Consider the following 14538-nt stretch of genomic DNA (forward strand, 5'->3'; position numbering starts at 1 on the left):
TTATTTCTTAATTTCTCTTCTCTCCTTCTTGCACACTTTTTAACTATCTTTTCTTATTATTTTATAACACGAGTGAAGAGAAGAGAAACTCTCTTCATCTTACTTTTGTAGCAGTTAAATATAAGCATATAAATTTATTAAATTTAGCTTGACATTCATCATGGTTTTGCGTTAGTATTTTTTTTAGTTTGTAGGATCATATGTGAGTAATTTTTATTTTCTTATTTTTCTAAATTTAAAAAAAAATTAATATATGTTTAAATAGTATTTAAAAATTTACATAATTAAAAAATAATTCGATTGGATATGACTGTCGACACGACCAATACAACCGATACATATTATTTTTTTCTAGCGACTGATTTCAATCCCGATATCGAATTTTAAAACCTTGCTTAAAATATAATAAAGTAAGTGACTTAAAATGAGATTCAATAATTCTTGCTAAGCATTTAGCTGAAATCTTCGCTAAATAGTATTATATTAGCTACATATTCTTAAGATGGAAGCTAACTTACCTGACCTAAGTTTTGGAAGTATGGCTCGGTTTTGCATATATGCCAACATAATTTAACAGCTGACAGTCTCGTGCTTTTGCAATTTATCTCCTTTTGTGAGAGGCCACCATTTGAAAAAAATAAAAAATGAAAAATAAAAAATAAAAAATGAAAAATAAAAAGAGTACACGTAGAGACGGGCGGGACACGGCATACTATTATCGGGGGTCAATTCATCCCCGATCAGAAAACCTCAAACCTACCCCCACCTCTCGGCCCTAAATCTCTCTCAGCAGAAGACGACAGTGCGGCGACGGTGAGCGCGGCGAACGGCTGAGCAAATCGAGGGCGACGAACGGCTGAGCTTCTTTGAGACTGGGCAGCGAGGTTCTATTTATATATATCTCCCTCCCTCCCCGCAAGCAGCTTCTTTGAGACCTCTCTCTCTGTGCGAGCAAATTTTTTTTCCATTTCTTCTGATCTCCGCTGGAATTTTTAGAATAAAATTGAATGTTATTCTTCCTCACTGGCCAAGTGATCGATGATTCCTCTCTGCCTCTCCGCTAAAGCCTTTCATTTTGTTCCTTCTTTTTTTTTTTGATACTTGCAGGGCTTAAATTTAAATTTTTTGTTGTCTATATTAATTCTATTTAGTGTGATAAACTGATAATGTGATTTCTTTTTTGACAAAAGATACTGTGATGTTTGAATAGAGAAAATGCTACTAATATATATTGCTTTAATGATTAATATGATATTGTCATCTTTGATATGTGATGTAAAAACTCTGTTAATCTTCTAAATTGAAGGAAATGCGACTAATAGATATTTTTCTACTAATGTAGTTTTATTGCTTTCGAAGAAAACTGAATATTGAAAATACAGAGTCTAGTCAAAATACTGCATCTTCTATGACTGTGGATGATAATGCTCTTTTGTGGAAATATGTTACTAAGATGGAGAAATTGGGAGAAGGTGGAGACAATCATAATTTCAGATGCAACTATTGGCAACAAGTCTACAAATGATTATATTATAGGATTAAGGCTCATTTGTTTAAAATTAGTGGGCATGGAATTAGGGCTTGTCCAAAAGTTAGCGGTGAACATATTATGAAAATGAAAAGGGTTGTTGATATGACCGATTTTAGGATAAAAACTAAACAAATTCTTTTGCCAAAATTTGGGCAAGCTACATCTTCTAGTGATGAATAAGTTAAAGTGCAACTAACCAAATTCACATTTCAATTAGATAAAAGATTTGATGAGAGCCAAGAAAGGAACAACAGATTATAGAGGAACTTGGTCAAAATTGCAGACTGGTTCTTGTATGTTAGATATGTCAGAGATTGTGCAGGCCACTGAAAGAGGTGATTATTTACCTTTTCCCATGGTAATTGACTATTAGAGAGAGAAGGATGATACTAAAGAGCTAAAAAGTTGAGCTCCTTAATTGTCAAGGCTATGAAAACAAAGATATGAGAAAGAAGAGAGAATAGGTCATTAGATAAGATAATGGAAACCATTTCATTGTACTTTTCAATAGGAATGATAATGGAAATGAAAATCTCTATTATCTATTGCTATTGTTGCCGTATGAATACAAGCATGGCTGGACAACTCGCTAGTTGCCTCTTTTGATATTTCTTTTCAATAATTGGAAATAGATGTGCGAATGAAATATTGTTAGATTAACATAATATTGAGCTAATGTAAAGAATAGAAAAGGAAAAGATGGATAAGTTTTTTGAGTCCCAAATGTGAACATGATTTATTTGATCTCTGATCCAAACTAATTAGGTATTATCAATATGCTTTAACTCTTTAGCATAACATATGAAGCATGGAGAGTGGAGAGTGGAGACAGATATAAGATACAGGCATGACATTATGTGCATATGATTAGTACTGCAGAAGTGCGGATCTTTACGAATGATGTATACAATGAAATATTACTGGTTTCTTACATGAAGTATTTAATCAGTGTCTTTGAAATAGTTAATGGATGTATGATTAATTGCTCTGTTTGCATTTATCACTATTCATGTTGATTGTCTTGCAACATTTGGTTCAACACAAGTATGCTTGCATTGTTATATAAAGTCTAGTCATTTGAAGTTTTGAATTTTAAGTCTTGCTCAACTTGTTAGTAAATCGATTGATAAACAACTAGATTGTCCTGTACTATACCTCTATCATTAGGATATCTGATTTGTTTGGTCTCATTGATGTGAGGTATTATTTCCATTTTTTTTTTCCGATTTCGTATTTCATCTGCTATTTATGTGATGTTCTTGATATACTGCACTATAACAGGTCAATTTTAATAGTGCAAGGCCAATCCTTGCTTGGGAGTAACAACATTTCTATCGACTTACCTTTTGTGCTATGTTGAGAGGTGAAAACTCTTGTTGATTGTTGTACATTGCTTAGAGGGACCATCTAGCAAATATGCCCTCTCTGCAATTATTGCCACTAACGGAGCATGGCCGTAACCTTCTGGCTTCTAGGAGGTGAGTTAAACCATAGATTTTGTGTTTTATATGTAGTCTTGAGTTGAGTCTATTGTATCCTTATTATACATTTCAGTGACATTTTGCTCTCTTAAATTGTGATGTTATATGCTTTCCATGTGACATGTGACTTTCTTGAAGTGTTAGCAAGCAACTGCTGCTTAGTAATAAACTAATAAAGGACTGATGTAGTTTCTGGAGTTATCCATTATGGCTCATAGTACCATGGATTTCTTTTTGTCCTAACATGAAGATCTGTTTTTATCCATTACATGTTTATGTTGGCTTTTCATGCTACGTTGCAATTGTCTGTTTTAATGCTCTCATTTTTATTTTTAATGGCAGCTTGTACATATAATTGTTATTTTGGTGGAAGTAGGCAAAGGTGATAAAGAGGAGGTTAGTAGGATGATGTAATTATGTTTCCATGTGGCATATCTAGGTCGGATTATCCTTTTGAGAGAGGAATCTGAGGTTGTTTGGTGTAGTGTTCCAGGAAAATGCGTTTTCTTAAAGACTTAATTACACTTTGCCCCCCTAGATTATTACTCGGCAAGATTTTTTTGCTACAAATTGCTGACCCCTCCAACTATTAAAAATTGATAATAACTTGACATTGTCAATAAAAGTAGCGTAATTGCATTGTTAACCTTTAAACTATGGCTGATAAATATATGAAAGTTGGAAGATAGAAGCAAAAGAGATAAACAAAATGATGAGAGAGATAGAAGAAAAATGAGATCAATTTCAATTGTGGATTGTGTCTGTAGCATAGTTCCAAGTTTCAGCCAATCCCGAGTGGGATCGGCTGAGACGGATTGGGATCGGCCATAGTTTACGGGCTCTCCTTCTCTCTTCTCTCACTCCATCTCTCTTCTCTCTCTATTTTTTTTATTTCTTCTCTTACTGGTGCCCCATCTCTCTCATTTCTTTCTACTCTCTGCCTCTAGCGTCTGCCTCTCTTTCTTTTCTCCACTCTCTCTCGTCTCTCTCTTTTTTAATTTCTGTTACTGCAGTAGATAAAGAGAGAGGGAGGAAGAGATTGAGGGAGTAATAGAGAGAGAGAGAGAAGGGGAGGAAGAGATTGAAAGGGAAAGAGAGGGAAAGAAGAAATGAAAAATAAATCAGAAAAAAAAATTACCTTGCGATAGTAAGAGAGGGAGGAAGGGAGAGATTGAGAGAGAGAGAGAGAGAAAGAGGAGGGAGACGGAAGAAATAAAAAAATAAAATTTTCCTTATGGCAATAAGAGAGAGAAGTTAGCGAGAAGAAACGAAAGAAAATTAGAAAAAAATAAATTTGCCTTGACAAGTAATAAAAGGAGGAAAAGAGAGAGAAGGAGAAAGAGAAGGGAGAGCTAACTCGGTATTCGTCAAAATTTTTAATAAGTTAATGTAATTTTTTATTCTTAGACTTTATATGTGAATAATTATTATTTCTTATCTTTTTTAGAAATTTTCCTATATTTTAAAATAATATTTAGAATTTATATGATTAAAAAATAGTTTGATCCGATACGGGTGGTTGATACAGCCGATATGACCAATATAGCAGATACTTATCGTTTTTCCGAATGGCCGATCCCGATCCCCATACCTATTTTTGGAACTTTGGTCTGTAGAATAATATGATGGAAGAGATGGAGTATGAGTTTTGAATCAAGGTTTCGAAACTCAGTATCAGAATTGGGATTGGCTATCCGGCAAAGCAATACCTATCGGCTGCTTGTATCGAATCGGATTAATTTTTAATTATGTCAAATCCTAAATATTATTTAAAAATGCAAGAAATTTTTTAAAAATTTAGAAAAAAAAAGAAAAAAAGGAAAAAATTATTCACATATAAAGCCTAAATTTTTTAAAATTATATTAATTTAAAAATTTAATCAATACTGAGCTAGCTTTCGTAAATTCCTATGGTTTTCATCATCATAATAATCATAAGTTTGTAAATAATGATGTCTAGGACTTGGTGCTCCAAAAAGTGATTGCATCATACTAGAACATATCATATGAATCTTGTTGTGTTTGAGAAAGATAATAATCACTATATGGATCTTATGTCTGAGGATATTGAGGATAATAATCAGCATATAGATTTTACGATGGCTCCAAACAATAAATAATTGATGCATCATAATCATAAGGAGCAACATTCTTATGACGACATCGCTGATATGTATATATATCCTTAGTTTCTCTATCTTTAATCCCTATCCCTCCTTGACTTTTTTCAACAAATATAGAAAGGATGATCTGACCACTAGGTGTATCATCAGGATCATCAGGGTTATCACTGTACTGGTAGGTGTACTATCTCTTGTTGCCAATGACTCATACCAATCTCTGCTCTCGTTGTGGTCTCTGCCAATACCTCATCTAATAATGAATCATCTTTATCATCTAATAATCTGTCTTAGAGTTAAGGGGTTTTATTCATCAAAAATATGATTTAAATAAATCAATTAGTCATTTTCTATCTTTTCTTTGTGTAGTCCACTCATTACACATTAGTGTTCAACCAAATTTATCCTAATATTTTTTAAATGTCTCAATACATGTGTGAAGCTCATCTACCTCTGACTCAAGATATTTAGTAGCAATATTATTTGAACTATGAGGATGAACATTATGCCCTACTAATTGTATAGCATCCACCGTATTATGATAATAGGGATTATGAATCACATTAAAAGGAATATGGTTGTAAAAAAAATTTAGAGATAGTCCTACAAATATGCTTCTTTATATTTTTAATTCTTTTTAGAGCTGTTTTGATTGTGGTTTCTGTACAACTAATTTTTTTTAAAGATATGCATCCATTGGTCCAATTTTTTTAAATTCTACTGTAACATCATGAGTCTTACGGGTAATACTGCTGTTTCCATATTCTCTTTCTCGTTGTATATGAACTGATCTAAAATTCTGAAAACTACCACTGCTGCTTTTTCTCATATTTTCTTTTTTCCTGTGCGTATTTCTACTCTCTTTCATTTCTCTCCTTATCTGTCTGTCCTCATCATTTTTCCCACTTTGCTCACTGTTATTATTATCTGTCTTCAGGGTTGTGCATTAATTGTTTATGAACCATTGACTCTCTTTGTTGTATAGATTATTATTATTTTTTACTTATTAGATGAGCCAACATCTATTTCTAACTTCCACAGTCACTTGAGTGTAAATTATTACATTTTCTTGCTTTCTAGCTAAATGTTCGTTTAAATGGTTGACACCACCACTCATTTCTTTTTCATATCGGTTGCATTTGACATATCTTTTATCTTACCCAAGAGTACTGTAATGTTGCCACTTAATATCGGTATTGTGTGACTTTTCTATTAGAGCCATTTTAATTTTTAGTGTCAATAAACATAAACAAGTAAACAAGGATCAAAATAAAAATAAAATAATTTAAAACTTAAAAAATAAAATCCTCTCTCTATCTTCATCCCTCACACTTTTTTTTTTCTGATTTTTTTCTTCTCTGCCTTCTTTTTTCTTCTCTTTTTCTCTTTTTCTCACACTCTAAAATTCTTTCGCACCAAAATTTTCTAATTTTTTTCCTTTTAGTTTCTCTCTCGATCTCTTCCTTCTCTCTCTCTCTCTCTTCCTCCCTCTCCCTCTTATCGTTGGATTCGTCGGAGGGCTCGTTAGATGTTGAGGTCACCGGGGATCTGCTTGGGCGATGATCGGTTGGGTGGGAGTAGAGAATGGGAGAGAAAAGCGAGAAAGAGAGAAATGAGAGAAAATAAAGAAAACAGAGAAAGAGAGGGGGGCCACGAGGACATCATTATTGATGTCCTCAGGTCCGATATGACTCGTATTCGACCAATCCATCTATATCGGGGCCGATCTCGACTTGATATGGATTTGGTATCGGCCAGGCTCATACCTGGCCAAATCCAGTCATTGGATTGGTTTCGGTCCATGGTCGATCCCTATCCATTTTGGTTGATCCGACTCGCGATTGGTCAAAACTAGCTTCCGTGTTTTGAATTTGAATTATATTAGAAATGGAAAAGAAAGAAGAGATGGAGTTTGCTTGTGGATTATATTAGAAGAAAAAATGTTGGAGAAACAGGGTGAAAGAAGATATAAGTTCAACATTTCTGTGATTAAGTTGGAGGAAGAAGATGATAGGACATAGGACATCCTATTTTATACCACGCACAAATCTAATTACCATTTTACCCTTGATATCTATTCTGTTAATCTATTTTATATGAAATCAAAAAGTATTTATCATAATTTTATGAAAACGAAAATATATTTTCAAAAGTTGAAGTATTGGTGATTATCAAGAAGGTGGCGGAGGAGTGAGAGATAAAAAAATAAGTTGAAAAAGAGTACATTAGTGAAGTATTGGTGATTATGAAATGTTTTCAAAAGTTTGAATATGGTAGTATTGCTCTCACTCATTCCCATCCTCCCTTTTCTTATCATTTTTTATAATTAATTTATAAATTTTATAAATTAATTGTGAAGTTTGTAAAAAAACTGTGAATTACAGTCAAAAAATAAAGTTGATGAGGAAAAAAGAGATACTACTCTATTCAAACTTTTGGAGACATTTCATAATCAATAATATTTTGCTAATGTACTCTTCTTTTGCTTATTTATTTATCTCATTGCTCCACTACCTTATTTTCCTTATATAAGAGCCTTGCAGAGAATTATTTTAAGTGGAAGAAGAAGACAAAGAAAGTAGTGGAGTGAGAGATAAAAGAAGGAAATAGAAGAAGAGTATATTAGAAATGTTTTAATGATTATGAAATATCTCTAAAAGTTTGAATTAAGTAGTATCTCTCTCACTTCTCGTCTACTTTATTTTTTGACTGTAATTTGTAATTATTTTACAAAATTTGCAGGTAGTATACAAATTTGTTACTCTATTTTTTTTTACTTCTATCTCGCACCTTCACCATCTTATTTTTTTTTTTGTATGAGAGGATTGTATAGAATTATTTCTAGTGGAAGAAGAAAAAGACAAAGAAAGTGGTGGAGTGAGATAAAAAAAGAAACATAAAAAAAGAGTAAATTAGCAAAGTATCAATGATTATGAAATGAATCCAAAAGTTTGAATAGATTAATATATCACTTACTCTTTCTTATCCTCCTTATTTTGAACGTATTTTACAATTAATTTATAAATTTTGTAAATTTAACTACAAAATTGGTAAAAGAAAAAAATTGCAAATTATAAGCAGAGAGAGGAAGATAAGGAGAAGTAAGAGAAATGCTATCGTATTCAAACTTTTGGAGACATTTTATAATCATTAATACTTTGCTAATGTGTTCTTTTTCTACTTCTTTTATCTCTCATTCCTTCACCACCTTCTTTCTATTCTTTTTTTCTACTCGAAACAATTTTATACAAGCCTTTCATTCTATTATGGAAAGAAATATTACATTAGTTTTCTTACTACTCTACCATCTTATTTCCCCTGTATAGAGACTTGTGTAGAATTGTTTCTAGTGGAAGAAAAAGAAGACAAAGAAGGTGGTGGAGTGAGATATAAAAGAAAGAGATTGGGGAGAAGTAAGAGAGACACTACTTCTTTTTCTAACTATAATTCACAAATTTTTTACAAAATTTGCAGTTAATTTATAAAATTCATTGCTCTATTTTTCTTTTACTTCTACTATCTCTCACTCCTCCACCACCTTATTTCCTATGAATAAGTGACTTGTATAGAATTATTTCTAGTGGAAGGAGAAAAAAAATTATGGGTCACTTCTTTCTATTCTTAGTGTCCCATCAGCACTTAATGAGTTACTAAATGACAGAAGGGCAAATTTAGAAGAAAAAAAGCAAAAATGCCTCATCTGCAAAGAAAACTGAAAATTGGCCTGAGTGAGAGAGACAAAAATCTAATGTGTTTTTGGTGCAAATTACCCCTTAAAATTTGTAAACGTATATTTTTCTTATCTAAATAAATGAAAATATGAGTAATGATTGCATTGATATGTTGAACACAATATCATATTTAGATATTTAGTTATTTAGTTATTTAGTTATTTAGTAAAGATCTAGTGGAAAGGTTTAACTTCACTACGGTAATGGTGTGTAGTCAATTGCATATGAAATTAAATCTCATTAATTATTTTCTCATTGTTTGTCATCAAGGCATACTCTTCAAGTATGCTAAATTATATGAGGTTACTTCACTATCTGATATCAGAACTCCAAAGGCAAAAACAGTAAGCACCACAGACTGTTAATTATGACTAGTTACCTGTTAGCTTTTTTATAATTTCTCAAATTTTCATCGCTATACTTAGTAGTGAATTAAGCTAAGAAAATGTATGCACATACATTCATGAGGATTTGTATAAACTCTTTTGTTGATAGAAATTTAGAATGTATTGAAGAGTTGAAAATATCACATGTTTGACATGTGTATACATGTATATAAAATAGCTGAGTTGGATCATTTGATTCAAGAGGTTATGTTAGTAACTTGATGTGGATCTATTTTCTTTCTTCATGAACTAAGGATGGCATATTCATAGTTTAGGGCCATTCACTATAAACTGACAACAATGATTGTCGCCATGTAAGGAGGATTCTGGTAACTTCTCGTTGTTGCATTTTTCTGATGCCTTTTTCTTGCTCGCATTTTTTCTATCATCCAAAATTAAGTATAAGACATAACTCTTGTACCACTTTGTGATTGTTTGGATACTTTGTGCACAAAGGATGGTTTTATTATTTAGTGTTAGTGAGCTCTTCTAGTGTCTTTCTCGATCTCTTTATGGTTTTAGAATAGTAACTATCATTGTTTGATCTTATAATACATATCTAGAATTTGCTCTGACCTTACGTATTAAATGCTATTAGGGCTTGAGTGTAATAGGATTAATTGGAATCTGATCAATAGATGGGATAAGAGAAGTTTGTTGCCAGTGTTTATGGAATTCTATAAATAGCATCCTGCCTTTTGTATCTGTTATCACTTATCATTTACATTTGTAATCTTTTTTTACCCATACACATGGTAACCTTCAGTTAGACAGAATAACTCAAGGGTGTTTTCTGGCGATAAAATTGAAGGCATGATTAAACTGTGGATGTCCAAAGGGCAGGGTGTGAACAATATAATTAACGCAAAATAGGAGGTTTATTTATTTTTTGTGTATAGAAATTTCATTTATTTGTAATTCACGACAAAAGAAAAAGTAATTAGAAACGGAGAAGAGAAAACAGATGGGACACTGCACTATGATTTTATTCAACAATTATATATAATTTATAGAAAAATTTCCTTATACTTCTACATATAGACTAGTAAATAGCCTTAAGACATGGCTTAACTTCCAATGATTATCCTACTTCTATGGCTATAATTAAAAATTAAATTAATTTCTACAGACAGAATTATAAAATTGAAAAATGAAAATGTCTAATTATTAGTTCCAAAAATCCTCAATTTCTTGATTGACTTAAATTATTCCTGAATTAGTAAACTAGCGTCATATCTTAAGGTTTTTATGTCTTCCATTAGCATCCATAATGTCCATTGATTGATTGGATTGCTCTAGCTTCCAAATTGCACCAATCAGGTTTTCTTTGTGAAGCTTGCCCTCTTAATGTAGAAGAAGATATTAGTCATTGAAGGTGTGATTTGATGAAGCAGTTGCATATGATATATTCTTTATAGATACCACTTAATAGGCTAGGTCTACTGTCTTGAACTCTTGATTAACGAGCAAAGAGTTCCAACCATGGTTTGAATTTTCAGCCAAAACCAATTGGGTTCAACCATAGCCTGGCCAAGGCCAATTTTTGAATTGCAAGATCACCTGTTTCTGGCTGTTTTAGTTGGTTTCAGTCAGCTTCACTGGTCCTCTGGTTTTTTCTTAAACTGCAAAAAAGCTAAATCTATGATTCCTAATCTATTTGATAGATGCCCATTGTTTATCTTGAAAGGGGTAAAATTGACATGTCAACTTGTTTGCTTATAACCGATAAATCCTGGTTGTCATCACAATTTTGTTTTCCGACATTAGTGAGCTTCTTCAACTTGTTTGTAAGTCTCTTTAAAATGTATCACTTGCATTTGTTTTGTATGTCTTTCTCTATTTTGTATTGAATCTTGTTCTCATTATCCACTTCATGGCCATCGAGTCATACATCCTGTGCTGTTGAAAGTTTCTTCTTTATCCCAAAGGAACATAAAAAACAGACCTAAATACAATGTTGGTGTACTAACAGGAGAACATTTGCACTGGTCTCGACTGCCTTATTGGCTGGTGGAACTATTGCGTACATGCAATCACGCCAGCATAAAAGATCCGCAAGACAAGAATCTTCTAATGGTCTTCGCGCAACGGATAATGGGGAAGAGAGTTTGAGCCAGAATGGTATAGAAGGTAAATCAGTTAGAACAACAAAGCAAAGAAGAGGTGGATTGAGATCTCTACATGTTCTAGCTGCCATTTTGCTCAAGCAGATGGGTCCAATGGGCATGCGTAATCTTGTAGCCTTAGGAGCAACAGTAGTAAGATTCTTTATCTCCATTGTTTCATTATATTTTTTATTTTTATTTTTCTGGTCTTCCACTCATCCTAATCTTTTCCTAGAACTTGTATACTAGTGTCAGAAACATCTCAAACAATTTATACTTAAGATTTACGGAGTTCTATTGTGGGTGCCTAAATGTTTTTTGAAGTTATAATAAATTTATAGTTTATATGTCTAACTTCTCTCATTTTAACAAAGTGGTCCATTGATGTTTTTAATAATTACATTTAACAAAGCGGTCCACTACTCCACTGATGTACTTAATTTTTTTTTTGCATTATAAAGTATTTCAATTTATGCAATCCAAAATTTGCAAACCTCACAAGAAAACATACATACAATCATTTCTAGAAATATTTGGAATGACTAATTGTTGTTTGTTAAGAAAAAATGCAAAGAATGAGTAACTCCCGATGCATAAGAAAAACCGCTTTTTTTGTTTGTAATTTTGGGATTTTAAAGTTGTACTTTGCAAGCTTGCATAGTTTGCTGATATTTTTTTAAGTCATATACCATGAATATGTTTGAGAACTTTCTTTGTGATCCTTTTCATTTTCTAGGGTCTACATTGAAATGAATCTCTTAAGCATCTGGTTCGAAATGACTGTCCCATACTTGTTTTCATCCTCTAAAAGCTTGTCAATTGCCTACAATTTGTCTAGTGTTCTTTATTTTACACTTGTAGACAAACTATAGTTGTCATGATTCATGAACTCATGATGAAAAGGAGAATAGATCATCAGTCATTATATATAGAATCAAGAAAATAGCAGTTCGATGAAGATATATTTGATCTTTTAAGTTTGTTTTGTTGAGTTGTCAAGTTAGACCGAACTGGACATTATAGAATTCTCCAGACCCAAATGGGAGCCCTGGTTGCCCTGGAAGTGCTAACTTAATTGTACAAATAGAATTGTTGCTTATCTGAAAACTGAAATGTATGTGCGTTAACCATATATTAAAAGAGAAGCTTGATTTTAATGAGGATTAGGTAAAAGAGTTCCTATTGTTATCTCAGTTAGCTATTCACACAACTGTTCAGGTATTATGTTTGAATTTTGACTTGTTTGATTTATTTGTTTTGGAACCTTGAGCACTCATGATTCAACGGCCTTGGCTTATGCTATTATTATTTGGGTGGGCTTCTGAACTAGTCTACTCCATCTTTGACCAGCTCAGTATATAAAACTTGTGAACTAGCAGTTGAGATTTGAGTTCATGGTATGGAAAGGCATGGCGGCTGCCTTAGTGGGGTGATCCATGGACTCCCCTTTATAGGCCTTATGGTCATGTTGGTGGGTTTTCGCAGGTCACCAAGGCAAAGGCAGCCCAAAATGCAGTAGAAGTAGCAGAATGGGTATGATTGGGGTAAAATATCGAGTTTTAGGTAGTGTTTAAAATAATAATTAAAGCTTCATGCAAATCCCTAACCCTAAATCACGTCTTCTTCGAACAGATGGTGGTGGTGACTCTCATGCTTGCCGACGAATGAACAGTGGTGACTCCTCTCGTTTCGTCCTAGTCTCTCTCTCCTCTATCTTTCGTTCATTGCTTGTCCACCACCTCCCATCTTCCTCCCTTGCATATCCCTTTCCATGCCACACCACCACCACCTCTCTTGTGCATATCCCCTTTCGTACCACACCACGATCACCATTCTCGTCGACACATTCCCCTCACACCATCACCACCCACTGGGTTCATTCTCTTTTTTCCCAAAGGCAACACATTCATCTTTTAAGTCTCTTTCTCTCTCTATGTCTATGCAAGTCTCCCGTACCTCTGCTCATCACAATATCAAATTGATTAGATAGATCGTATTATCAGTTATCACAATGCTGAATAGTGTGAATCATGTTACTATAATAGTATAATTTAATCTAATTAGTGTAAATTAGTCTAATAAAATTTACATATAGTAAATATTATATCATACATGATTATTTTTAGGAAATTTTACAATTCACACCCTATATTTTGCTTATTTTGTGAGCTTATTTTGTGATTCACATTCTGTCTTTGAGGATTTTGTAACTCGATCTTTCTTTTTTTTCTATAATTTTTATTTAACACTCTGATGTTATTTTGACTAATTGACATTAACCAAATTACTAAGAAATTTTATGATATTGCCACAAAAGTAGAAGAGTCGAGAGGAGAGAAAGAAGTCAAATAGAATTAACAATTTATTCCCTAAAAATATTGTATTCTCCATATACCTTTTCTTTAATAGAGAATAATCCTAAAGTAAATAAAATTCCTAAAACTCCTAAGAATCCAATCTAGATCGGAAACTAACAAATGTTAGGAAACTAAATAATTAGGAAAGACACTCGAAATAAGAAATCTATGCAGGAAATCCTTTGAGATTAGGAATCATATGGGAATTAAGTAATATTTGAAAATGAGATTCATATGAGAAATAGGAAACCATAAGGATTAGGAATCCTATGATAATAGGAAATGCCTGATACTGCATCAAAAAGTCTCTAACAAAGGTTTCAGTTGGAGATGGTCCGAGACTCGGAATAAAAAAAAATCTTCATTATTTACAATAGCATACAATATATTCCAAGATAATCAATACACTTCCAATCTCGATGTTGCATATGATTTTACATGCCCGTTAACTGATGTCTTCTGTGATTCTCATATTAAATGGGAATCTTTGCCTGTCTTATAGGTTATATACTGTTTAATCCACTAGGGTTTTCTAAACACAATATTCTGGTTTTTCATTTGTCATGTCCTTAGTTGAAGCTACAAACTTTTTAAACTTATGGATATTTGTAGGCCTCACTATTTAGTACACCACTTTGGGTGCAAGAAATATTGAGCTGCTGTTGCTGAAGAGCTGAAGAAATACCAGTATTTGTATGCTGATGTAGTGGTTCATGAAGGGTACCTAAGGATCTTGCCTAAAACCTTACAATTTAAGGATGACACTTTGTCTTCCTTTTCTTATTAATATTCTTCTGAATTGTTTCAACATTCAATTTCTGCATTTT

The 14538-nt window shown here is 32.8% G+C and overlaps 1 protein-coding gene across 2 annotated transcripts in view; it reads left to right on the forward strand.

The window, feature by feature from the left end:
- The first annotated feature begins 743 nt into the window (after positions 1-743).
- Positions 744-14538, forward strand: part of LOC140790646 (ABC transporter D family member 1) — a 41948-nt gene continuing 28153 nt past the window's right edge. For both annotated transcript variants that reach the window (XM_073140808.1, XM_073140810.1), the window contains exons 1-3: positions 744-884; positions 2813-3009; positions 11222-11507. In XM_073140808.1, coding sequence (XP_072996909.1) covers positions 2948-3009; positions 11222-11507 — 348 coding nt within the window. In that variant the 5' untranslated portion in view covers positions 744-884; positions 2813-2947. The remainder of the gene's footprint in view (positions 885-2812; positions 3010-11221; positions 11508-14538) is intronic.

This window comes from Typha latifolia, chromosome 6 (genome assembly GCF_019914945.1).
Source record: "Typha latifolia isolate L0001 chromosome 6, TyphaL0001v2, whole genome shotgun sequence".
Lineage (NCBI taxonomy): Eukaryota > Viridiplantae > Streptophyta > Magnoliopsida > Poales > Typhaceae > Typha > Typha latifolia.